A 27,196-nucleotide genomic window follows, 5' to 3' on the forward strand; every position below is an offset into this window, starting at 1 on the left:
TTAGGTACCATAGGTCTACGTTGGCATTAAAAACTCTAGACTTAGTAGATTTAGATGTAATAAACTTAAATACCAGCTCTGTACATTTGACACCAGCATAAATTGCCATAACAAATGTTATTAAGCAAATTGCACCATCTTGGTAAATGTCCCCCGACAAGACAGAGAGTGAAGAGTGACCAAGAGGAGTTTGGGATAAAACGGCATGAAGAATGCCTTTGGCAGACACTATGCAGTGTTACTGCCAATCTTCGCATCATCATTAGATTTCTGCCCACTACAGGCATCCATTTTCCATTTCCACGAAAACTAGGACTAGGAAGACCAGATAGCAATAGGGTGGGCGTTATAAAAATGAGACTTGACCCAAATGCTAGTCCTGGGCTAGAGAAAGAAGCTGAGGACGAACGCAAAGAATGAATACGAGAGAGAGAGTGAAAAGGGGAAGTTAGGTTCCTGCCACAGTGGAGTGGTCAACCAGGTTATTGTCATTGTAACGTACACACTGCGGCGGGAGTACATCTTGCATGGGGTCCATGGCCTCCACTGCCACTGAATGGATGTTGGTGCTGGAATTCCAAACACGGTGCAAGTGAGGGCCTGGCGACTACCCCGGGCATAAATACTTGGCGACGAAGCCTCCTTCTCATGGATCTGTGGGGGAACTGAGAGACATCAAGAGAACCACAGAGTTACTCATAATATGTATCATTGGAAAAATATTAAAGATAATTAGCGGTCCCAAGCTCATGGGAATCTTCAAAGAACAGCACTAGAATTTCCCATGTACCCAAAGCACTAAGATGTTGATCTTGATGTGACATGCATTTTCCTATTATTGAAGTGAAACTTTTTTCGTGGCACTGCTATCCAAAAAAAATATCTCATAGGGAAAAAACAGAAAATGGTCCCGAAAAAAATAACGGAAGTGACACGGCGCATGTGCAGAATTGTATTCTGCGCATGTGAAGAAGCATTTCTACACCCCCCCCCTCCGTCGCACCCTGCGTCTCCCTACCGCTGTGTCTGACTGCCTCCCAGGAGCACAGTGTATGTATGTATGTCTTTATTTATATAGCGCCATTAATGTACATAGTGCTTCACAGCAGTAATACACGCAGTAATACACGTGACAATCATATAAATAACAAATAATACAAATAACAGGTCATGGGAATAAGTGCTTCAGACATTAAAGTAACATTTAGGAAGAAGAGTCCCTGCTCCGTGGAGCTTACAATCTAATTGGTAGGTAGGAAGAATGTACAGAGACAGTAGGAGGGCATTCTGGTAAGTGCGTCGGCAGGGGGCCAAGCTTTATCTATCATGTGTATAGTATTATCCACGGTGTTACTCATATGCTTTATTAAGCAAGTGTGTCTTAAGGTGGGTCTTTTGTTAAAATAAGGGGTATGTGGCGAGCACGCGCCTTCACACACACACACACACACACACACACACACACACACACACACACACACACACACACACACACACACACACACACACACACACACACACACACACACACACACAGAGGTGCTAGTTGGGTATTGAAGGGAAGGGCATTCCAGAAGTGTGGGGCAGTCAATGAGAAAGGTTTGAGGCGGGAGAGGGCTTTAGATACAAAAGGGGTAGAGAGAAGACATCCCTAAGCAGAACGCAAGAGTTGGGATGGTGCATAGTGAGAAATTAGGGCTGAGATGTAAGGAGAAGAATGTAAAGCTTTAAAAGTGAGGAGGAGAATTGAGTGTGTGATACAGGATTTGATAGGAAGCTGAGACAGATTTAGGAAAGAGTAGTGTGATTCTGGCAGCAGCGTTTAGGATAGATTGTAGGGGAGACAGGTGAGAGGCAGGAAGGCCGGACAGCAGGAGGTTACAGTAATCGAGACGGGAGAGAATGAGGGTCTGAGTCAGAGTTTTAGCAGTCGAGCAACAGAGGAAAGGGCGTATCTTAGTAATATTGCAGAGGAAAAAGCGTCAGGTTTTAGAAATGTTTTGAAGGTGAGGGGCGAATGTGAGAGAGGAGTCGAGTGTGACCCCTAGGCAGCGTGCTTGGGCTACTGGGTGAATGATCGTAGTTCCAACAGTAATGTGGAAGGAGGTAGTAGGGCCAGGTTTGGGAGGAAGTATGAGGAGCTTTGTTTTTGCCATGTTAAGTTTAAGTCAGCGGAGGGCCATCCAGGATGATATCGCAGAGAGACACTCAGAAACAGTGCATCTATGACCGGCTCCCTGGGTTCTCCTTGCCGGGTGTGAGATGCAAACAGGGCCAAGGTCCCAGCCCTAAGGAGTCTGTGCTGCTGACCAGTGTTCTGGTATGCCCACATACACACTGATGTAACACATATACACACACACACGCACGCACATATACATACATATATATATATATACAGTGTTCGACAAACATATACATTTGCTCGCCCCGGGCGAGTGGATTTAACATCGTGGCGAGCTCCTATTGGCCCAAGCAGCACACGTGTGGTACTAGGTGGTGAGTAGATTTTTTTTGTTTGGCGAGTAGATTTTTTGGTGATTTGTCGACCACTGTATATATATACATACACACAAACACATATATTCACATATCTCACATTTACTATAAAAACTCCAGAAGTGGCCAAAATGCAAGGTTTGACCACATAACACATTAGACAAATATACAAAAATACACTATCGCAACTGTACAGATTTTTTGTTAAAATAAGGGGTATGTGGCGAGCACGCGCCTTCACACACACACACACACACACACACACACACACACACACACACACACACACACACACACACACACACACACACACACACACACACACACACACACACACACACACACACACACACACAATGTGCAGAGCACGCGCCTTCACAGTCACACTTCACTGTATTTTATCAATCAAATTGTACTTTCATGTTTATGATATTTATGGCATGAAACACTTCTTGACTGTCAAAACACACACAAGTTTCACTTATAACGCGTGTGCTTGGCACACACCTACTTTTTAATTTTATTATGTATGATTCTAGTTTTCTATAAACGATATCCTATGATCTGTCACTGGATCTGTCACTGTATCTGTCACTGTATCTGTCACTGTATCTGTCACTGTATCTGTCACTGGATCTGTCACTGGATCTGTCACTGGATCTGTCACTGCATCTGTCACTGCATCTGTCACTGCATCTGTCACTGGATCTGTCACTGGATCTGTCACTGGATCTGTCTTATGGTGTGCGTCATGATTCAGTATTTCACGAATCCACATGATTTTCTTCTACGGTATACCGGGATTTTTTCCTTTGGCTAGCCCTCCCCCTTTTTATTTTCTGTACCCTCCCTCCATATAGAGAAAACTTTACAATTAAAAAATAAATGTAATTAAGTAAAAAAAAAAAACGTCTACAGGTATACCCGAGAACCAACACTAATTAAATACCAGCAATTAGAGCGTACTACCTTTTATTAATACTATCCCTTACAATTCATGGTATTGCAACAGAGAATCCATGCATTATTGATTTGAATAATTTGAGCTAGAATCAATGGTAAAATTAAATTTTTAAACACAAATACAAAATGATCCTGAAAAGCAAATAGCCTACAGCAGCGGTGCGCAAACTGGGGTGCACACCTATAGGGGGCATGAGATTTTTTTTGGGGGGGCGGAGGCGCTTGCAGAGTTCCCGCACTTTTCCCAAGACATTTAAATTAAATGCCGGGGGACCACACGAGGCCTCTGCAACCTCTACTTACTGAGATTCAGCCGGATTTAGGACGCGTGACCACAGCACGCCGCGGGGTCATGTGACGTCACGGTTGCCATGGAAACATGATGTCAAATGACGCCACGGGTCGCATGGTGTGATGTCACATGACCCCACGGCGTGAGGTAAGGGGGGGTGCAACAACGGAGGAGAGCAGGCAGGGGGGGCACAGCAAAAAAAGTATGTGCCCCCCTGGCCTACAGTGCCAAACACGCATATAATTTTTTTTGCAAAAGGGTGGTACACGGCATATTGATTCTCGGCTAGAAATACAGAAAGGAAAACGTTACTTCTGCCATGCTGGCTGCACTGCAGGTTAGCTAATAATTGCAAAGTTGAATCGTTGGCATCTCAAGTCTACAGTAACTCTGCCTCTGACAATACACATTGTTACTGAGCCTCTGAGGATAGTTTAGTACTGTACCTGCCACGGGCTGTCTGTGTATCCTATCAAGCCTTTATTGCCAATCTTAATTAAGACATTAGCTCTTGTGGAGATTTCATTAACAACACATTTTGCTGCCTCTATTGTCCCATGTAGGAGGTGAAAACATCATGGACTATTTCTCTCCCCAGGACAAATACTACTAAGTGTACATTATTAACCAGCATTGCAATATTATTAACATCATTGGCATGATTAAGATATTATGAATTTTTGTTTTTTTCTCATCTGACCACTCAGTAATCCCTTTCCCCTCTGTTTTTAGGGGTCTAAGTACATTAAAACCCTTATCATCTATTCATATGGTATTTTTTTTGTACTAATGATTTGTATGTCGTTTTGTAAACACACTTCTCACCTAGCATTTATTAGGTATACATCATCAATAACTCTTTAAAATGATTCACTAGCTATCATTTCTCAAGTAAAGTTTTCCTTTTTTAATCAAATGTAGATGTTAACTTTGATGCAAAATGATTGTACAATTAAAATACTTGCTTCATCTACAGTAGTTACAATAAACACTCCAGACTATGTCGTTTGGGTACACATTTATTTCAAATAAAAAAATAAACAATGTGGTTAGTAATGTGCTTTAAAGAGTGTCACATTGAGCTCTTGTTTGGCGTGGGGGATAGGGGGGGTGCACTTTTAATGATATAAATACTTTATGGCTGTACTGCTTTTATTAAAGAATATTAATTTTTAGGATTATTAGAATTGAGGTATAACAAATGGTATCACTAGCATTACCTCTTAAAATTGCTGTTATTTCCCAATCATACTGTTTCAACTGTGAAGATCAATGGTATTATTATCGTATAGAATCAACCTTATTACAATGTACAATATATAATAATACCATTCCGGATCTTTGGCATTTTACCACTCAAAAATCCTTTTATTACTAGTACTACTTAGAATCAGTGGCTTGAGTGCTTTGAATCAATGGTAGAACACCACACAATTACAGATCATTTATCACAATTGATTGCATCGCCACTTGGAATAAATCCTATTATTAGTTAGAATGCATAGCTTTATCACTTAGAGTAAATTCATTTCACACTTCAAATCAACGCGTTATGGATTCAGCTATAGCTTCACAAGATTTGTCTACTTTACTAATATTGCTGTCAAATCATTATATAATATCGCTCATATTATCTCAACAGGTTCAATCTGCTGGCTGTTTAATAAAGCTGCCGAACCAGAAAATAGTGACCAACCGGCACAATGTCAGCAGAGATAGACACCCTCCTCTTCCTCAAGAAGTCCCAAATAACCCAACTGCTAATCCCTATCCTTATACATAGAACCAAGTCTATTTTTAATTTCAAGGTTGTTCACCTTCCCTTCATTTCTCTGTCCATCTACCTATTTATATATGTACAAGGATGGCGGAGGTACAAGCCTTCTCTTGAAACATATTGTCTGGACACACCTTCAATGTATTCATAGAGCATGCACGGTAATGGAAAGCAGTATCACAAGCCTCCTCCAGTCACAGCCGGGAAGGATACAGGATCACAGCTCTGTATAAGAAGCCAGAGCCCTTTCTCCACTGTCACATTTTCCTCTTACCATTGACCACCAGCCGCAGGCTGATCTGTTTTTCCAGACTGGCCTGCTCGTTGCTCAGCACCAGCGTGTATATCCCAGCGTCCTGCTCTGTCACATCCCTGATCTGCAGTGTATGCAGAGACTGACGGCGCTTACTGTAAATGCTGCTGTATGGTAGCAGCTTCCCATCTTTAAACCTGAGGAAGGGGCAGAGAGGGCACTTTTGAAACACTCCTACATCTGACGGTGACAAAAAAGAGACAAAAACTCTACACTGTACAGTATATAGTAAATACAAATAGCACTTGTAGTGCATTTGCATGTCTCAGATTGGTCTGCAACCATGTAAAGAGTGACATCCTGGGATCATTTGCATGTCATTACCCATAGTCTGGAGACATGCAGATGCACCATAAGTGCTATTTTTATTTACTGTTCATCCCTACATCTAAAACACTTGAAGCTGTATCAGTTTAGTCACCATTAAACAACGGCCCAGATCCACAAAAAAGGGACTACGCTTTAGCACGCCTTTTTACCCATTCATCTGAATGGGTGTAAAAGCGTGCTAAAGCTTAGCACCCTTTTGTGGGCCAATAAGTCTTAGTGGGTACAGCAGGGCCCCAGTAATGTGGCGGGTTCCGTTCCAATGACCCGCCGCAAAGCGAAAATCTGTGGAATGCGTAAACGGCGATTTTCGTTATGTGCTCATGCGCAGAACGGCAATGCGCCGCTTTACGTATGCGCATCATCGGTAAAACACCTAATTCTGCGCACGCGCGACATCGTACCGGCCCGTTCTGCACATGCGCCCGGTTCTGCAGACATGGCGGCCCCCTTCTCGGTACCGCCGTATCGGCGGATCACCGAAAAGCGGGGCGCCGAGAAGCAGGGCCTTGCTGTATTTCAAAGCAATCCACGACAGACACGCAAACCCCCAAACACAGGTAAAGAAATACGGTCATTCATGCAGATCAAGGACAAAAGGTCACAGTAGGGAAGAAAGTCACCTATTTATTAAGCGCATTAAAACCCTGATCCCAAAACAGTGGTTGGAGTGGCTTGAAAAAAATAGTAGTACACGGTGTGGCTTGGAAACAAAATCGACACTGTGGAAAAGCAGTTCGGGCTTTATGCAATATTTATGCTTAGAAAACAAAAGGGAGTTGGGTTTATTTATATGCAGTACTGTAAATCAATTTTATTTTATCAGAAAGTGGAAATAAGAGTGGTGCTCTGCAGCTGTAAATAGTAAGATTGGAGTACGGTTTCTCCTTACTACTACCATCATACTTCGATCAACGCCATAGAGTTGATGTTAGAGGGATATCAGAGACGTACAGTAGCACAGAAAAATATAGAGGAACTGAAATGATACATCCTATATCCTGGAGCTAGACTCCATCATAAGTGATTGTACCAATAGTCTTGATAGTGTTGCACCGGGTCCTAAATTTTCCGAAAACCGGGTAACGGGTACCAAGGCAAAATGAACCATTTTGCCCAGCCAGATACCCAGTCGGAACTTACCTGCAGGGTGAGGAAGACCGCTGCGGAGGATGAGGATGACCGCGGTGACATTGTGGGAGCAGCAGCAGACATCCTTGTGACGGTGGCAGCAGCAGAAGTCTGTGTTCAGCCAGCGGAAGCAGCAGGAACACAGCACACAGCTGATGCCGGTGGGAGCAGGGAACCATGTGATCAGAGCAGGAGCATTCCTATTGGACAGCCGGGGAGGAGCTGGCTGTCCAATAGGGACGCTTCTGCTTTGATCACATGGTTTCCTGGCTCCCACCAGCATCAGCTGTGTGCTGTGTTCCGCTGCTCCCACCGGCTGAACAAGGTCTTATGCTCCTGTCACCGCCACCAGGACGTCTGCTGCGGCTCCAACAATGTCACCGTGGTCTTCCTCACCCTCCGCAGCAGTCTTCCTCACCCTCCGTCGCCGGCTGCAGGTAAGTGTTGAAGTCTTTTTCAGCTGCTTTGAAATTACCTGGCGCCGGTTCCGACCCAGTGCCGGTCCCAGCCCCATGCTGCCGGGTCCGGGTAAGTTCTGGGTAGCTGAAAAAGTGCCGGGTATTGGGTAATTTCCGGGTACTCGGTACATCGCTAATCATCACACTAAACTTTGGAGGCTGAGAAACTTAATGCACCAGTGGGTGAGAAGAACAGATCGATCTTACCACTGGAATGAGGGCTGGGGGTAGGCAGAAACTTTAACTGATAGCTTTGTTATGTTGTCTCCGGCCGTGGCTTCAATGACCGTGTTCTCTGTTGTCTCCATGGTAATGAATGGTTCCTCTAGAGAAAATAAAGTGGATGTCAGGTGAGAAAAAGATGTGAGAAAAGAGGCCTCTGTATGGACAGAAAAAGAAAGAACCATTGTAAAAATAGATACCTTTTTCTTGAAAAATGAGATGGGAGTTTAGAAAATGCATCCTGTTTCACCCAGTGACAAAAGGAACCAATGGCCCATTAAGTCTATATAGTGATAAGAGACATAGCAAAGACCTGAGATCACCTATCATCCTTCCACCAACTGAAAGGGTTGTACTAAAGATAAACTATGTATTTGAACCGACTACATTTATTTCCTGTGAGCTATGAGGTTATAACTTAAAGCAGGTCTTCCTGGTTTAGCCCTTGAGAGCCATCACCGGTAGGGTTTTTAATTACAGCTAATAACTTGCTTAGTTAGGGTTGGGCTACCTTAAAAACCCAGTCTATTAGTGGTTCTTTGGGAGTATAGTTGAAGAGCCCAGCCGCAAAAATGTATGCAATATTTCAATATAACAGAAAGACTAAACATCAGTGGTCTCTTGGATCTATCCCTGTGCATGACGACACTATAAAACACAGACAGGGGGAACTTATATCCACTAAAGCCTTAACTGTTCTAGACTGATACAGTAACACAAATCCAAAACAAAGACTTACTCTGCTGAGCATGATTAAAAATGAAGAATACTGCAGCTTGCAAAAGCTACTCTGCAATTCTGTTTCTCCCACCCCCTAACCCGCACCATTTCCCGTTCATTCTTTACCGTGCACAATGACTTCGCTGCTGTCCTGGTGCTGCCATGTCTCGCTCTCAGCGTTGCACACATACCTCCCCAGGTCTGCCTGGCTTACGTTGGGCACAGTAAGGATGCTAAACAACTCTGTGTGCTCCGGCTGGGTTAGACGATTAGACAGCTCACTCACCAAGCGATTAACCTGCCGGGGGGAAGTAGGAGGCGTTAAAGTAAGCTTAATACCCATCTCGCCAAGTAGTCTATAGAATACAAAATGTTCCTAAAACATATGTCAAAAACGTTTCTCTTGTTGCAGCATATAAACTAGTTTTTGGTATGTAAGACACCTAGCATTTCCCACTCCACAGGACAGTGTTTTTCCCATAAAAGAATCGCATAAGTGCAATGAATATACAAACTCTTAATTTACAAAGGAGAAACAGATCTGATGGGTCATCACTTCTGCATCTTTATATGTTTATTGCACCTACAAATGCATAAAATAGACTCTGTGGAGTTCAGATATAGAACAAGTGATCATTAGATGCCATACGGTTGTCTGGCTATTCACCGCAGGTGATGGCGCTGGCTGTTTAGTAAATATTCCCCTACTGTGTTTTACATCTCCTATCTCTATGTATTTGCCCCTTGTGATAATGCGGAACAGGTCAATGGGCAAATGAGATAACTCCCGTCTAAGGCTGCGCTTATAGTCCCGGCGACGGCAACGCGACCGTCGCGTCAAAACAAATGCATTGTCGTCGTCGACGCTTATAGTGCACGCGGCGGCGACAAAGCGACGGAGCGACAGTGCTACCAAAAATCTGATATAATAAATCAAATATTTAAAAAAAAAAAAATTTTCGCCAACGGTCTCCCCTTGCGGCTTTTCCGTCCCTCTGCCCTCCCCCTTTTCTGACGTCACTGGTCTTGTAGCCAGCGACATCGCCTAAACTTTAAATGCAACTTTCGCATGGCGACGGGTGACGTCACCGGTCGCGTCGCCGGCACTGTAAGCGTGGCCTAGCAGTGGAGGTCCATGGTAACCTAGCTAAGACATTGTGACCCTAAACTCTTGGCTAAATGTGGGGCAAGAGGAAGTCAGAAAAGAGTTGATCACCTTTTTGCCAGGGTAATCCCAATTAAAGTTGACAGCAGTGTTGAACGCTGCTAACACGGTGCAATTCAATATCAGTTGGTCCCCAACCAGCAGTTCCACAGAATTCTTAGGAAACAGATGCATCTCATAGAACTGAGTACCTGGGGTGAAGACGAAACACATAAGTGTGGTAACGCATGTTTAGAATATTCAACTACTGGCACCCAGCATTCCCCACTAGTGACCTTATAGCATTTCGGTTCTTACCTGTGAAATGGATAATGAAGTAATTGGACCAAAATACTTTTCTGTCAATGGTGGTCTTACACTGCAGGAAAAAGGCTTCCCGTATCCAGTCGGTAGGGACCAACATTCCCTTCTTGTTGTCCCACGTAACAGTCTTTCCATCTGGAATGATGACCGAGTTTTCCTGGACAAACATGGCACGTTGTTATTTCCCAGTGATTGCAAAGCTACTGTATAATAAGCACCATGAATCTTTACCCTGAAAGTGTACACCAAAAGCTACCAATCTCATTAATATGCTACCCAAGGCACAGTGAGGTAAAGTAAATTGTCCAATATGCAGGCCCGTATTTAGGCATCGGCCTACTATGCCCCGACCGGAGGCGGTAAACATTTTTTTTGGGGGGGAAGACGGGGCGGTACTGCGGTTACAGAGGCCCAGCTCTCTTCCCCACAGCAATTAAATTGATTACCTAGGGAGAGTGTGGGGCCTCTGTAAAGGTCTCTTACCTCCTCCTGCAGCATCGCCCTCCTCCTGCAGCGTCACGGCGGGAAATGGCGATGCCTTACTATGACAACATGACATTGTCAAGGAGACGCATCGTCACTTGATGTCGGGACACTGCAAGACGAGGGCGGCATAAAGGTAAGTGCCTATGGGCGGGAAAATTCTAAAACTGGCCCTGCCAATATGTCCTCCATGGGCATACAGATGCCGACAGCATTACTGTCCCCGGAGCTGCGGGAAGAAACGCAAAACGATGCGGCTCTGAAGACAGCAAAAGCCACGGGGGCGCCGATCTTCTGAATGGTTTCCCGCACAGAGAGTTCCTGCTGCCAGGTGCTGCCATGGTCAGGATTCCTGCGGTAGCGCAACAAATTAGCCTGGCTTCATCTCTATGTCTTTTTTCAACCTCCTCTGCTATGTAACTATGTAACAGGGAGTCATCTCAATAGACAAGCCTATTAACAGCTTGTGTGCTGATTTATCCAGTCTCCAATGTGCCACCTTTATCAACTCCATTCCCCCCGAGCAAATGTGGAAATAGGATAATAAAACAGATGTCCATGTGCATAATTAATCTCTTTGTCTGTGTTCATCAAAACCTATTTCCAGCCCCATATTGCAGTAGAGGGCTACTTAAAAGTTGGGTAAAAAATGTCAGTCTAACATCATGAAACAATTTGTGCTTGTGTATCATTGCTGATGGAGAATAACAGCCTTTACAGCTAGATTGGGAAATAAACAAGAACTCATGCTTCTAAAATAGAGCTTGATGGCACATTATAATCTATTCCTCCTTTAATACCGGTCTCTCGCAGGATTGCTACCAGGTCTGTGACAATTGACTTAGACTTTTTTGTAGGTCAAATGTTCAACAATGGAAATAAAACATGCATGTGTTAATACTAGGAGATGTTCACACCGAGCAGACTAACAGAGCCCTAGATATGTCCAGGGAGTTAAGAACACGAGTAGGAAATGTGGTCACCAGTATTGTAATTAATAAAGATATTATAAATATTTGCAGTCAGCCCATCTCTTCGGGGCAGGGCCTCCCTTTGCCAGATTTGTTACTTACTGCTCGCTCTTATCCTCATTGTTTGTATTTTATTTTCCCTGTACTGTCATTTTGTAAAGCGTTGCGTACACTGTTAGCACTATATAAATAAAATGATACATGCATTTGTAGCTACAGAGTTTATCAATCATTGGTGGATGGGGCAGAGTTTCCTAGATCATAGTTAATTTCTTTCTCCGTGAAACCATTCTGAGATAGGAACCGCTGAAGTCTGATGCAAGTGAATGGTGCCAGAAGGTGCCTTATGGAATAACATCACTTAGTAAATATGGGCCACAACAGGCTATAAAGTAGGTTTGTTAGTGAGAGGTACATGATCGATGGGCCTCTGATGTTACTGTGCCACTATGTACCTCTGTGTGAGGCATACAACCCATATATAATTTCTGTTATGTATTTCTATTGGCACATAGCCCTTTCTGTTAATGTGTTACTTTGTTTTTACACAGTGAATAGATTAATCTGTTGGTCCTCACAAAGTGCACAGTTACGTTGAGGTCTGGAATGGACACCAGGCATGGAACCCAGGTGCTCTCCTTAGAAATCAGCAGTGTCCCAAGCTTGTTGATAAATGGCTGCTCCCAGTCTGAGGAGAGAAGTGAGAAGATGTCCAAGTGACTCCAGAGTGATAGAACTCCAAATATCTCCACATACCCAACAAAGCCAGATCATCCCCAACAGAAAACTACAAGGGTTCACCCATGATCTACACATTGCCTTTAATTACAGTATTTCCACGGGGATTAAACAGTGCTTTGTAAAACCTTTAAGTCTGGTGTGTGCTGCATATTCATTCTGATAAAGCATAGCAGGGCCCCCAAACAACGAAGGGGTTAACTTCTGCATCATTAACGGAAACCTATTGGCCTGGTCTGTTATGACAGCTGTGAGTTTTGCTGTTTAGTTGTTAACTTACTACATGAGTCTACTAATAAAAAGACATTGCTCTATAGTTACAAATACATCTCCATTTCAACGGTCCATTTGGGGGATTTTAGTTTTTACCTAAACCAGTAGGTGAAAAGACATGACATTATTTACTTGGTGATATGCAATATGCAATATGCAATATGCTTGAAATAACTGAAAATAATAATGTACAGTATGATAATAATAATAATAATAATAATAATAATAATAAAAAGGTGTGGACCAGATACTCGGCAAATAGCCATTGAAAGTTTAAGGGTACCAATTATTCAAAATGGAAAATGTGTTAATTGTCTTCAAAGAATCCGTAAATCCAGTTTGGGATTTTAAATCTCCATACGTTTGAGATTAAACCTATATCAACTCCCTATCAACCTACTCTGTTGACTGATGCTCCCACTTTACACATTGACCCCTCATCTTACCTCTGACAAAGACATGGATACTGACAGCTGTAGTGCCCTGGATCTTGGCATTGATGTACTTGTAGTGGCAGCAGTAAGGACCCGTGTCATTAGCCTGAGATCCTGTCAGCTTGAACACCTTGCAGTAAGGTTTCCCGGGGATGCCTTCACACTCCTCCTCTCTCGCGCTACGGGTGCTACTGATATTGAGAACCACTTCCGAGTCTTTTTCATTTGCGTATGAGTCCTGAACGCTCCCCGGCCACGACCACTGCAGAGGTCGCAGTCCCCTATCAACCACAAACAAAACAGGAGTCTAATTGTATTACTTATTCATTAAGTGTGAAAGAAAACACCCATGAAGTGACTTACATCCACTTGCAGGGACACAGTATGAACAGGGTGACCAAACTCAATTGACCATGTATCCATTCTGAATCTATGTCATTATGTCACCTTTTGGTGAGAGGGATAGATTGGATGGACCAGAGATCCTTTTAATATAGCATCATAGTATATCCAGGGACATTATTTAAGGGTATGGGGCCTGTCACACCTCCCTCCTGTATAGAGGATCATCTATACTGTATCTTGCCTTTTGAAGGTGCTCTCTAACAGCTTACATTCAGTCCTATATTTAGCCTTTTTTTTTACGTGAATTATCCATCAGTTGTCATTTTGGAGAAATATTATTTTTAAAACATTTTTGAACAACATTTTAAAAATGGCCTGCATCTGGGATCTTATAACAATTGCTTTGAAAGTCACTCTGGGAAATTGTTAATTTAACTGTAGCATACCCATATGATATTTTTACTAAAAACTGAAGGGGAAAAAAAGACAAAACAATGAACTGCTATTGAAATAGACTAATTGTAACATTCTGGTGTCTTCAAAAGCCCAACGCAGCCTTTTGGACCCCTTACTGAAGGTTACCTGCCCTAAAAAATGGAAGTGATTATGATGTGGTTAGGAGACAGACTTACTGACCAATAGAACCGATCTGTGTCAGACTTCTCTGGCAGAGAAATAAGGACCCTTATAGTTTCTATGGTAGGATGTTACCAGCTGTACCTAATGGAGTTGATGGACCATCCCTGCCTGCCTGTAGCTATGGCACCTTGCTGAAGGGAGGCTTGATGTGTAATCAATTTATTTTCTCTTTGCAGTGACAGGGGCAGACTTGATGGCAGAAAAAGAAATGTGTTTGACTACGTGTAATGGCAAGGATAGACCCAATGGTCAGAGGTCCCCTTTATGTCACTACAGGCATACCCCGGTTTAAGTACACTCACTTTAAGTACACTCGCGAGTAAGTACATCTCGCTCAATAGGCAAATGGCAGCTCACGCATGCGCCAGTCAGCACATCCTGAACAGCAATACCGTCTCCCTACCTGTACCGAAGGTGTACACAACCGGGGAGACTATAGAGCCTGTTACAAATGCGTTATTTCCATCAGTTATGCACGTATATGACGTTTGCAGTACAGTACATGCATCAATAAGTGGGGAAGAGGTAATCCTTCACTTTAAGTACATTTTCGCTTTACATACATGCTCCGGTCCCATTGCGTACGTTAATGTGGGGTATGCCTGTATATCATCCCATGAGGTATAGACTTATATGACTTGTACATGTAATAGTCACAGCCCAGCGCATATAGAAGTATATACATGCAAAGTTGCTGTTTATGTACAATTTGAAGTGCATCCTAAACATGAAAATGTGTTTCTTCTCATCATCCATGTATTTCCCATCCTAATGTTCTACAGATTATAGGCTGAACTGGAGAAACCTGTAAATGTCCATGGGAGAAGAAGAAGAAGCAGTTGTTCTGTGGTGAACTATTCCCACATTTGTTTCACCAGAGGTTAATCAGGCAACCTGACTTAAAGAAATGTCTTGGGAGACAGAACTGAGCACATACTGGGTTGAATAAATTAATGGACAAATTGGTCATTCCAGATTTATTAATAAAATTACCGCTTGTGAGCATCTCTAAGACTGTAGGTCTGCAACCCCTGTCTTTCCCCATTATCTCTTAGCATACAATGCTTCCATTGCAGCCAGGGATTCTGGGAAATGACATGCAAGTGAGCACACACAATGTGTCACCTTTTGCTTCTTGTCAATTTTAACATGGACCCCTATAAACTAATGCCTGGCGTATAACACAGCTTTTCCAGCACAGCCTTTGTCAAAGAAATACATAGTTAGTAAACCTTCTCACAGACCTTTTGGGTCTCTTCACTGTGAGCTTGGTTCTACTGGCTATGCGATGTGAAGCTGGAAGTCGGTATAACCAGACAAAACAAAAATGGACTACAAGCAAAAGGTGACTCACTGTGAGTGCTCATTTGCATGTCATTACCCAGAATTCCTGGCTGCCGTGGAAGCATTGTATGCTAAGAGATAACAGGGAGCGACAGGGTTGCAGACCTGTCTGAGATATGCAAATGTACCCGCAAGTGGTATTTTTATTTGTTGTACACAGTACGGTGGAGGATTTGTGTCCCTTTTTTTTTTTACTCACCATGACTTGTTTTGTGTCAGATTCATTAATCAAACACAAGACTACACAATCCACACTAACACTGTGCTTCTGCATGAATCCCATTCTCTCTGCCTCTCCAGAAGGCACCTGTAACACGTTGTTTTAATGACAAAGGGGGTCACAATTAGCACAGTCTTTTCGGGTGGTCTGCAGTCATGATATTGTATGGCACAGCTGCTTTTGATTATAGAAGCAGGAGACGGCATGAATAGCATCACATCTGCGTAGGGGAATGAATGAGGACTCAGAGGGAAGAGATGAGAACTTTGGCCTCCTTTCAATCAAGTTGCTCGGAGGGGGAAAGGCAATATCACTTGCCCCCCTCGATTACTAATGAACATTATAATGTCCCACAGCTCCAGCTACGGCCTCACTCACTTCCAATAACAAACAATGTGTTGGAACAGGTTATATGTGGATCTTACCGGGTGTATGAATAACAAGGTTAGTGACTGACAGATTGGAACAAATGAAAGGGGAAACCATTGAACTTAGGGGGTTTCTACTGCAACGTTGCCAGTTTTAAGAGTTCACTTGAGGAAGTATTTTTCCCCTTCATGCAAAAGAGTGCAGGAAAGGAGATTAACAATTAGAAAGGAGATGGACAGGTATGGTAAACAAGACACAGTTGTTCATGACATACATGATTCCATAATATATTAGCCTCATCCACTACCCATGGCTTTAGGGCAATGTTCCCCAACTCCAGACCTCAGGGAACCCCCACAGGTCAGGTCTTAAGGATATCCCTGCTCCAGCACAGGTGTGTCAGTCAAAATGACTGAGCCGTTGATTGACCCACTTGTGCTGAAGCAGGGATATCCTTAAGACCTGACCTGTTGGGGTTCCCTGAGGACTGGAGTTGGGAAACACTGCTATAGGGGGATAAAGTGTCATGCCCAAGGTCCCAAGGAGATTACACATGGATTTGAAATTCTCCTGCTTTATTACCACTGAAGCACTACTTCCTCGATGAAATATAGATGTGACATCATTTTTTTGGGTGCTTTTCTAAAAGGGCAGTAGAATGATTCCTGATTCTGACATCAGCACAAGTTCTTCTCAATCCTGTATTAACCCCTTAACAAACTGTTGTTTGGGAATTTAGGAATTCAGTGCTTAATGAGCAAACATAAGTAAGGGAGAAGTGATACCTTTTTAATCAAGGGTGCTCAACTCCAGTCCTCAAGACCCCCTCCTCCCCCCCAACAGGTCAGACTGTCAGGATATCCCAGCTTCAGCACAGGTGGCTCAGTCTTTGACTGAGCCACCGATACAGCCATCTGTGCTGAAGCTGGGATATCCTGAAAACCTGACCTGTAGAGGGGTCTTGAGGACTGGGGTTGAGCACCCCTGCTAATAGCTAACTCGTGGTTGAAAAGAGCGTAAGCTTTCTGGACCACAAGGGTCCGTTCTTCAGGCAGTTTTTTTTTACCACCAGTTGGCTGTTAAAGGTATCACTTTTACCGTACTTCAGTTTGTCTATTCTACGGGCTAACGCGGCATCATCCTCTATTAGAGTGCTTAATGGGTTATCCCAAACATAAAATGCAGCTTTAAAACCCTTTTCTGTCATTGCTAGGAAATGTGGTTGTTATTACCCGGGTGTCTGTGATTTTTTAACATTGTTTTTACATTTTAGTAGACAGCAGAACAGAAAGTTTAGGTATTGTTACCGTAGAAGGAACAGTACCTAAAAGCCCATTACAGTGCACTCTCCTGGGATCAAAGTCTAAGGATACGTTATCAGATGTGCCAGGGCTAGTTCATGGATGACACCTATTGCAAACCAAACAATGAAACCTATAAACAGCCCCTAATTAATTAAAAATATTGGATAATTAAAATACTTTAATATGAGTAATACTTAAAATAAATGAGGCTACATTGGCACATATATACTAAAACACACAAGTTTACGGATAAAAGTGGAGGGCTATCAAATACGATGCCGGAGGGCTAACACATATGTTACCTTGTGAGCCGTGTTAGATCCCAGTAATTCATGTGTTATGAACAGCCAATATAGTAATCACAAGGGTTAAGGCATAAGGGATAAGTCATTGTATTTCCTTTGCAAGCAGGTGATAATATATGTCTCACCCTATATGTCGCCTAAATAGGCGACTGTTATTTCCTCTTCTGCAACCAATAATGCTAGTTGTGTGCCTACCGTATTTGACATTTGAGTCAAGCTAGACCAATATATCTCATGATTGGTTAATAAGTATCACTGCTTATGTTTTCTTAGGCAAACACAGAAGTAAGTTTGTATCGAAACATGTATTAGAAAGCAGTTTGTTATGGGGGATTTTTCCCACGCTAATTAGTGAGACAGTTGTACACTTCTCTTCTGTCTGAAGACTCAGGTTTTGATGGTAGACTGTAGATTTTGTTACCATGTACCTGTTTTAAAGCACTGAGGTTAGTTAATAGGGGGTTGATCAGTTAATGCTGTTCATACTATGAATACTACCACATAAAGTACTTGAATAACGCACGTGGAGTGATAATTATTACTGTGTAATGTCTTACTGATGAATTAGACTATTCAGGGTTGTTGCAGTTGTCAATCCTGAAGAAATGCTGTGTACCTTTGCTGGGTGTAGAAGCATGAGGCTCCAGCAATGCAGCTACTAGAAATCGCGTGGTTTGTAATGACTGAGACCCTGCTGCTGAGGATTATCAACTGTTGGTCTATTGGTCTTGCGGAGATCACTGCCTCTTGAGTATGATTGTTACTCGTTGAGGAGTGATGTTGTAGATACAGCCCGCTTGGTTAGACTAGATAGATAAGGTGTATATATCAGGACCACCCAGTTGGGTATCGTACGCTACTTGTTTAGCTGGAGGATATTTGTCAGCTGCTGGTCACCCTGCGCTGCCACCGAGCGGCATCTTCATTATACCAGGGAGCCAGGCGAGAAGAGTAGCAGAGGAGGCTTGGAGGCGTGGCCGTGAGTGGTTCACCCTCATTGGCTGAACCGCTCACGTGACGCGACCGTCGCCTGCCAATAACAAATTCCTCTGTCTCCTCTCCAGTCGTCCGCCCTGCAGCTCCAGGCGGTGCGCCCGCTGCTACAGGCATGTTTACTGCAATTGGATTTATGCATTTAGTTTTTTGAGCCGCCGGCGTTTTTCAGTATAACCATGGCCTAAGATGTATGTATAGGGGCCACCTGGTTAGGGTGCACACGCCATTGCTGCTAGCTCACTATCTTTCTTCCTATGTAGGTTTTAGTATTAGAGCTCTGCAATGCTGCTGACCAGACCCTGCTTCTATCGTCTTTGCAACGCCCATTGTTTTTACATTTAGAGCTGCAGTGAGGTGGCATGGGGTCCATATAGTGATCAGAGGCTCATCATTGTTAAGATGTAGCAGGAGCACTTAATAAGTCCCACATGTTGTCCGTGTGCTTTTACCCCTCTCACAGTCACAGGGGGCTGCACTGAGCTGTAAAGCAGCGTGTTACTGGTACCTCCAGCAGCAATGAGATTAAGCAACTTTATTTTAAAGAAGTACGCCAGTTCACTCGCCCTCAGCATACGCCAAGCACCTTCTCTCCCCACCTTTAAGACAAACCTTAAAACTCACTGTGACGGTGAAGGGGTAACCAGGCCATCAACAAAGGTATTATGCCCGGCTGGTTACCTCTGAGCCCTATTTCAGGTTTTAGCGTGTCAGCTCTTCAACCTGTGTATTGTACCTGCAATGAATGTAATTGTATGACAAAGATGTTATGTGTGTTTTACCTTTCCAGGAGTGCTAACCAGTGGAGAGTCTCAGGCTATGAGTTTCAGGGTATAATTTGCGGTAATGTATTGTCAGATTGTGTCTAGGTAGCAGCGGTCCAGACATGGGCGTCCGCAGAAATTTTTTCGGGGGGGGCATAATTTTAACGGCCAGTGCCCGGCGTAAAAGTGGTGGTGAGTGCACTGTGACGAGCGAGCCCGACCAGCATAAGGGGGGTTCTCCCCCCCGATAAAATTTTGAAAAAAAGAGTGGGCAAATGGTGCATTTTCAAGCAAATTTGAGAAAGCTTGAAGGTTAATAAAGCAATTGTGAAAGTGTAGTTATGACATCAAAAAAGAGCAGCTACTCAGGGTTGCAGGATCTGGTGGGCGCCTGGAGAACTTGCCATGTCACTCTGGCGCTTAAGTGCAGAAATTCCAACCGTAATACTACTTTTTAAGGCTGCTTCTCTGCGCAGGATCCTCCGACATGATGTGTGCCAGGTGGGGCACAAAAAAAAGAAATGGAGATCATTAAATACTCTGCTCATCACCGGGCTGGCAGTATTGAATAAACTGTGGGTTGTAGATGAGCTGCCGGGAGTTGAAAAATCCTTTTAAAGTTCTCCTGCTAGGAGATCCAAGCTTTCCTTGCATAATGCATAGTTATATTGGTAAGATGAGATTTGTGAACTTCAAGTAACTCACCTACAATGCACTATTTATTGAATACAGCCTTGTATGCAGTAATAGAAACTTGAAAAAGGAAAAGTGTATGTGTGTGGCACACAGTGTGGGTGGGTGGGTATATATACTTCTAATCAAAAAAAGACCCTTCAGTACTGCAAAACCAACTCTTGGTGGCATGCTTCATCATTGGGTCCATCCCGTTCTGCTGCGGAACGGGGCGTGCTGCGACCTACGAGCTATGTGGGGGCACTTATTAGTATGACTGTACACACACACACAATATATATATATATATTGTGACAAACGGCTTACTCCGGGGCTCCGTCGTTTGTCCGGGACTGTTTAGAACACGGTCTTTTAGGGTAGGTTAAATGATGAGGCGTCACGTACTGTTCCTTTAAACAGGCTATGCCTGGTTTATTCAGTCCCAGGCACTGAGACTGCCACAGTGCATACAACAGAAAACAGATCAAAACAAAAGCTGCTCACCTGAGCGATAACTTAACTTAGATATCCCTGACTCAGGGTTGGAAGTGGCTTTTCCACTTCCAACATCAAAACACGGTACTTTTGCAGTCTTACACAAATGAACAGAAAGATTGAACCTGTTTGGGGAAGAGGCTTCTCCCCTCTGTAGTTCAGCAGCCTTCCAGCCTCCTGGCTCTTGTGGGGAGACCAGAGCAAACAGGAAATCAGTCTTTCATACCTGATTCCTAATTAGCATGACAGGTGACAGAAATCAGGCAGCAGACAAACTCTGGTCTGGATCTCTCATCCCTCAGTTCCAGCGCTTGCCAAACTGTGGGATGGAGTGTATGTATTATAAGGCTGCACTCCCAGGCCAAACAGGATAGAAACTGTCTAGTATCCTGGGAGCCCTATATACGGAATTTATTACCATCCCCTGGTTTCTGTCACATATCCTCCCCCCCAGCTCAGACCTCGAGGGATGAGCGACCATGGATATTAGGGAGTGCATCCTTGACAACCCGTCAGCATTGCCATGTTTGTGCCCTGACCTGTGTTCCACAGAAAATTTAAAGGGTTGTAGGCTTAGGAACCACCTGGTCACTCTAGCATTCTTTTCCCTGTTTTGACACATCCAGGTAAGGGGTGCATGATCTGTGACCAACCGGAATTTTCTCCCCAACAGGTAGTATTTGAGCGTCTCTACAGCCCACTTTATTGCGAGACACTCTTTCTCTACTATGGAGTAATTTTTCTCCTGGGGATTTAGTTTCCTACTTAAATAAAGGATGGGGTGCTCCTCACCTTGAGACTCCTGGGAGAGTACCGCCCCCAGCCCTACCTCAGATGCGTCGGTTTGGACTACGAACTCTTTGGAGAAGTCAGGTGTGACCAACACTGGTTGGGCACAGAGAGCTTCTTTCAGGCTTCTAAAGGCCTGTTCGGTTTCGGGGGACCACTTTACCATTAGCGGTCCTCTTGCTTTTGTGAGGTCAGTTAGTGGGGTTGCCTTAGTTGCAAAATTGGGAATAAACCTTCTATAGTACCCAATTAAGCCCAAAAAGGTCCTTACTTGTTTTTTTGTAACTGGCCTTGGCCAATTTTGTATCGCCTCCACTTTGAGTGTTTGGGGTTTGAGTAAACCTCTGCCAATAGAATATCCCAGATACTTGGCCTCCTCCAGACCAATAGTGCATTTAGCGGGGTTAGCAGTTAGTCCAGCAGACCGGACTGCGTCAAGCACAGCTTGGACCTTTGGAAGGTGGGATTGCCAATCTTCACTATGGATTACCACATCATCCAGGTAGGCGGCAGCATACCGAGCATGTGGTTTTAAAATTTTATCCATCATTCTTTGGAATGTGGCGGGAGCTCCATGTAAGCCAAAAGGCAACACCTTATACTGAAAGAGGCCGTCTGGGGTTGAGAAGGCTGTCTTTTCTTTTGCCCTTTCTGTGAGGGGAACCTGCCAGTACCCTTTTGTTAGGTCTAGGGTTGTGAGATATCGGGCTTTGCCCAGTCTCTCTACAAGTTCATCTACCCTGGGCATAGGATAAGTATCAAATTTTGACACCGCGTTTAGTTTCCGGTAGTCATTACAAAACCTTGTTGTACCATCTGGCTTTGGGACTAAGACTATAGGGCTGTTCCACCCACTTTGGGATTCCTCAATTACACCTAGTTTTAGCATTTTTTTAACCTCTAAACTTATAGCCTTTCTTTTGGCCTCTGGGATTCGGTACGGTTTAAGGTTAACTCGGACCCCCGGTTCAGAGACTAGGTCATGTTCAATTACGCTAGTTCTACCTGGCCGTATAGAGAAGATTTCTTTGTTTCTTTTCACTAAATTCTGAACCTCTCGTTTCTGATGAACAGACAGGGTTTCAGCTATGCTAACCTCTGGGTCAGTTTCTTGATTCTCTGACGGACCTGGGGGTACTAGGGTTAACAAGACTTCTCTATCTTTCCAGGGCTTGAGTAGGTTTATATGGTAAATTTGCTCAGGTTTCCTCCTACCTGGCTGTCTTACCTTATAATTTACTTCTCCCACTCTTTCCAAGACCTCATATGGCCCATGCCATTTAGCAAGGAATTTACTCTCCACGGTGGGAACCAGAACTAGTACCCTATCACCTGGAGAAAAAATTCTGACCCTAGCACCCTTATTATATGTATTCCTCTGTGCTTCTTGAGCTTTCTCCATGTGTTCCCTCACTATGGGTAGGACTGCAGCAATGCGGTCCTGCATCTGGGCAACATGCTCTATTACACTTCTGTAAGGGGTAACCTCGTGTTCCCAAGTCTCTTTGGCTATATCCAGTAAGCCCCTTGGGTGTCGGCCATACAATAGTTCAAACGGGGAGAAGCCTGTGGATGATTGGGGAACTTCCCTAATGGCAAATAACAGGTACGGTAACAAACAATCCCAGTTTTTCCCATCTTTATCAACCGCCCGGCGTAACATGCTCTTTAAGGTTTTATTGAACCTTTCCACTAAACCATCTGTTTGTGGATGATAGACTGAGGTTCTGAGATGCTTGATTTTTAGGAGTTTACATAGCTCTTTCGTTACTTGGGACATAAATGGTGTTCCCTGGTCAGATAGAATCTCTTTAGGAATCCCGACCCGGGAAAACAGAACTACTAACTCTTTTGCTATGTTTTTAGCTGAGGTGCTACGTAGGGGAACTGCCTCCGGATATCGGGTGGCATAATCTAATATTACCAATATATGCTGATGTCCCCTAGCAGACTTTATTAGGGGTCCTACTAGATCCATAGCAATCCGGTCAAATGGTACCTCTATTATGGGAAGGGGTACCAATGGGCTGCGGTACGCCTTGAACGGGGCGGTGATCTGACATTCTGGGCATGAGGAACAATAATTCGTAATTTCTGCCAGAACCCCAGGCCAATAGAAGCTTCGGAGAACCTTTTCTTTTGTCTTTTCCACCCCTAGGTGTCCCCCCAATGGATGACTATGTGCGAGGTGTAATACTACGTTACGGAATGTCCGTGGTACCAACAATTGTTTAGTTGTAACTGATTTCCTTTTATCAACCCGATATACTAGGTCGTTCTCTACCTCGAAGTAGGGGTAAGCAAGTGACCTATCTGGTTGGCCAGGAGTACTATTCTGGTCCCGTATATTTCCCCTTGCTACCGCTAATGTGGGGTCCTCCCACTGGGCCTTCTTAAAACTCCCAGGACTGACCTCTAGGTCAGCGAGGGTCTTATCCGGTTCTGGGGTGGTAAGTGTCTGCTCAACATCTTGATTTGGGGTATTCCCTACCAAAGTAGTGATGGGGAAGGGAATTTTACAGCACTCCTCCTTTTCCCCCTTCTTATTTGGGCCCTCGTCAACCTCCATTTCTGAAAAAGGGAAAGGATTTGTTTCTTCTAATACTTCGTTATGGTCCGCTATTGAACTCTGGGCGCTATTCTGAGCGGGGGACCACATTTTTAGAAAATGGGGAAAGTCGGTCCCTATTAACACATCATGTGCCAGTTTGGGTACAATACCCACCTTGAAATCTAAAGAACCAAACTCTGTTTCAAAAAAAACATCAACAGTGGAATATTCATGATTATCCCCATGTATACAACAAATTGCCACTCTTTGTGAACTGTTTCCCTGTTTCTTCTTAATGGGCAAGAGGTATTCGGACACTAGTGTGACCATGCTCCCAGAGTCAAGAAGTGCCCGAACCCTCTTACCATTAACCTTTACAAATGCCCACAGATGGTTATTCAAGGGGTCCTCTGGGCTAGGGCCCATACATTGGGATAACAGCGAATAAGGTTCCACGCTGTTGCATTGCATGGGCTCATAATTTAGTGGGCAGATTTTTGCTGTGTGGCCCCTCTCATGACAATTTACACATTTAGGTACATAGTCTGTGTCCCACTTAGAGCCTTTTCCCGGCTCCCCATGTTGGCTATTGCCCTTAGTGTGCGAACCACTGTTGCTGGTGCTGCGTGAAGGTGGTCGCCGCTCTTCAGCGCCCCTTAACCCCGGTACCCTTTTACCATCTCTGGAAGAGTCCTGGAACCTCGGGTAGTGGGGTTGCTCCACGACTGTGGGTTGCGGGTGCTCTTCTGCTGCATTGTACCTTTCTACGAGGGCCACAAGCTCATCCGCATTGTGGGGGTCACTCCGACTGACCCAACGGCGTAAGGCAGAGGGAAGTTTCCTCAAGAACTGGTCCATGACCAACCGTTCCACGATGTGGCTGGCTGAGTTGATCTCGGGTTGTAGCCACTTCCGGGCGAGGTGGATGAGGTCATACATCTGGCTTCGGGTGGCTTTATCCATCGTGAAGGACCATGCGTGAAACCTTTGGGCGCGAACAGCCGTGGTTACGCCGAGGCGGGCGAGGATCTCGAACTTCAATTTTGCATAGACGTTAGCTTCGGCTGGCTCTAGATCAAAGTAAGCCTTCTGGGGTTCGCCGCTTAGGAAGGGTGCGATTAGACCAGCCCACTCAGCTTCTGGCCATCCCTCTCTCTGTGCCGTGCGTTCAAACGTGAGAAGATAGGCTTCCACATCATCCGAGGGTCCCATCTTCTGAAGGTAGTGGCTTGCCCTGGTCATTTTCGGAACTGGGGCTGCCGCTGCCAGTGGAAGGTTACTGATAGTCCCCCTCAGGATCTCGAGTTCCTGCTGTAAGCCCTGAGCGAACCGCTGTTGCTCCTCTCTCAGCAAGCGGTTTGTCTCTTGCTGGTTTGCATTCGCGTTTTGCAGGGCTTCATTCGTCTGTTGCTGGTTTGCATTTGCCTGTTGCTGGTTGGCATTAATCTCTTGCTGGGCTATTAGCAGCTGTTGATGGGCTGCATTCGTCTGCTGCTGGTTTGCATTAGTTTCTTGCTGGGCTATTAACAGCTGTTGCTGGGTTTCATTCGCGTCTTTCTGGGCAGCGACATTGCGTACCAGCGCACCCACCACGTCTTCCATCTTGTTTGCAGAGGATGAAAAAAACTTTTTTTTTTTTTTTTTCAAAGTTCTTCAACCCGCAGACCCCCTAGTGCTCTGCCCGCATTCTCCACCATATGTGACAAACGGCTTACTCCGGGGCTCCGTCGTTTGTCCGGGACTGTTTAGAACACGGTCTTTTAGGGTAGGTTAAATGATGAGGCGTCACGTACTGTTCCTTTAAACAGGCTATGCCTGGTTTATTCAGTCCCAGGCACTGAGACTGCCACAGTGCATACAACAGAAAACAGATCAAAACAAAAGCTGCTCACCTGAGCGATAACTTAACTTAGATATCCCTGACTCAGGGTTGGAAGTGGCTTTTCCACTTCCAACATCAAAACACGGTACTTTTGCAGTCTTACACAAATGAACAGAAAGATTGAACCTGTTTGGGGAAGAGGCTTCTCCCCTCTGTAGTTCAGCAGCCTTCCAGCCTCCTGGCTCTTGTGGGGAGACCAGAGCAAACAGGAAATCAGTCTTTCATACCTGATTCCTAATTAGCATGACAGGTGACAGAAATCAGGCAGCAGACAAACTCTGGTCTGGATCTCTCATCCCTCAGTTCCAGCGCTTGCCAAACTGTGGGATGGAGTGTATGTATTATAAGGCTGCACTCCCAGGCCAAACAGGATAGAAACTGTCTAGTATCCTGGGAGCCCTATATACGGAATTTATTACCATCCCCTGGTTTCTGTCACAATATATATATATATATATATATATATATATATACTGTAGTGCCAGATTTCACTTGCCACAGCACTAGATTGCACCCACAGCAGCAGATTGCACCCACAGCAGCAGATTGCACCCAAAACACTTGCCACACAGCATCAGTTATAACCCCACAGCACTTGCCTTAGCATTGGATGGCATCCACATCATTCCCAGATTTAATCCCACATCTTCCGCTCCCCCGTTTTTCTGATTGCTTGCTTGCTTTCCCTCGTTTTTCACTGTCTGCTTCTCCTTGTTTTTTCAACAACACACAAGACACAGCGCAGGGTTTTTTCTATCATGTGCTCCCTCTCTCCCCCCATCTTTCTTTTCCATTCATAGTAGCATCATGCTCCTTTTGTCTCTCTTTTGCTGTATCTATTTTACTTTTACTCTCTCTCACTGCTCTCTCACTCTCACCCTGCCCCTGTCTTGCTTTTTCCATAATATTTCTCTATTCTCTCAGAATCTTTCTCACACTCTATTCAGCTCAGCTTAATAAATAGCCACCATGATGCATGTGGTGGCACTGGCACACAGCGAAACGCCGTGTTGTCTTTGTACCCTAATTTTCACATTGTTGCCAATTCCAAATGCTACCTCCTTGTTAGGAATTCGATTTCTCTGCGCCATCCGCGCAACACACAGACAACCGTCAGGGAAACTCAGGGCGCGCAGCGCAACCCCCGCCTGCCTGCCTCCACGGGTCGGCAGCTCCTCCGTCGCCACAGGGTTGCTTCCCTCGGTGGTCCCGCCATTCCTCCTCCTTCTCAGTGGGAGACGCGGTCCCTCCGTCCCTTGCGCACACGTGCGCCCTCCTCCAACACTGGGCGTGTGCACACGCAGCTTACAGAGCACGCGCCCAGCATCCGCTCTTCTACTTCCACTCCTGCTGTAAGGCTCCACCCCCGTACGCCGCGCGGGCATACTCAGAGTGCTACCAATGCTCACCTGGGTTGTATCAGCCGCACCAATCCGGAAAGGCTCCCTGTAGTCC

At 44.6% G+C, this 27,196-nt stretch overlaps 1 protein-coding gene across 2 annotated transcripts in view; it reads right to left on the minus strand.

The window, feature by feature from the left end:
* Positions 1–27,196, minus strand: part of FLT4 (fms related receptor tyrosine kinase 4) — a 137,063-nt gene that overhangs the window by 45,175 nt on the left and 64,692 nt on the right. For both annotated transcript variants that reach the window (XM_075602060.1, XM_075602059.1), the window contains exons 3-10: positions 13,082–13,350; positions 12,203–12,312; positions 10,165–10,327; positions 9,919–10,058; positions 8,829–9,000; positions 7,968–8,085; positions 5,806–5,981; positions 503–665 (exon numbers count right to left, since the gene is read on the minus strand). In XM_075602060.1, coding sequence (XP_075458175.1) covers positions 503–665; positions 5,806–5,981; positions 7,968–8,085; positions 8,829–9,000; positions 9,919–10,058; positions 10,165–10,327; positions 12,203–12,312; positions 13,082–13,350 — 1,311 coding nt within the window. The remainder of the gene's footprint in view (positions 1–502; positions 666–5,805; positions 5,982–7,967; positions 8,086–8,828; positions 9,001–9,918; positions 10,059–10,164; positions 10,328–12,202; positions 12,313–13,081; positions 13,351–27,196) is intronic.

The sequence above is a fragment of the Ascaphus truei genome, chromosome 5, assembly GCF_040206685.1.
Source record: "Ascaphus truei isolate aAscTru1 chromosome 5, aAscTru1.hap1, whole genome shotgun sequence".
In the NCBI taxonomy this organism is placed as follows: domain Eukaryota; kingdom Metazoa; phylum Chordata; class Amphibia; order Anura; family Ascaphidae; genus Ascaphus; species Ascaphus truei.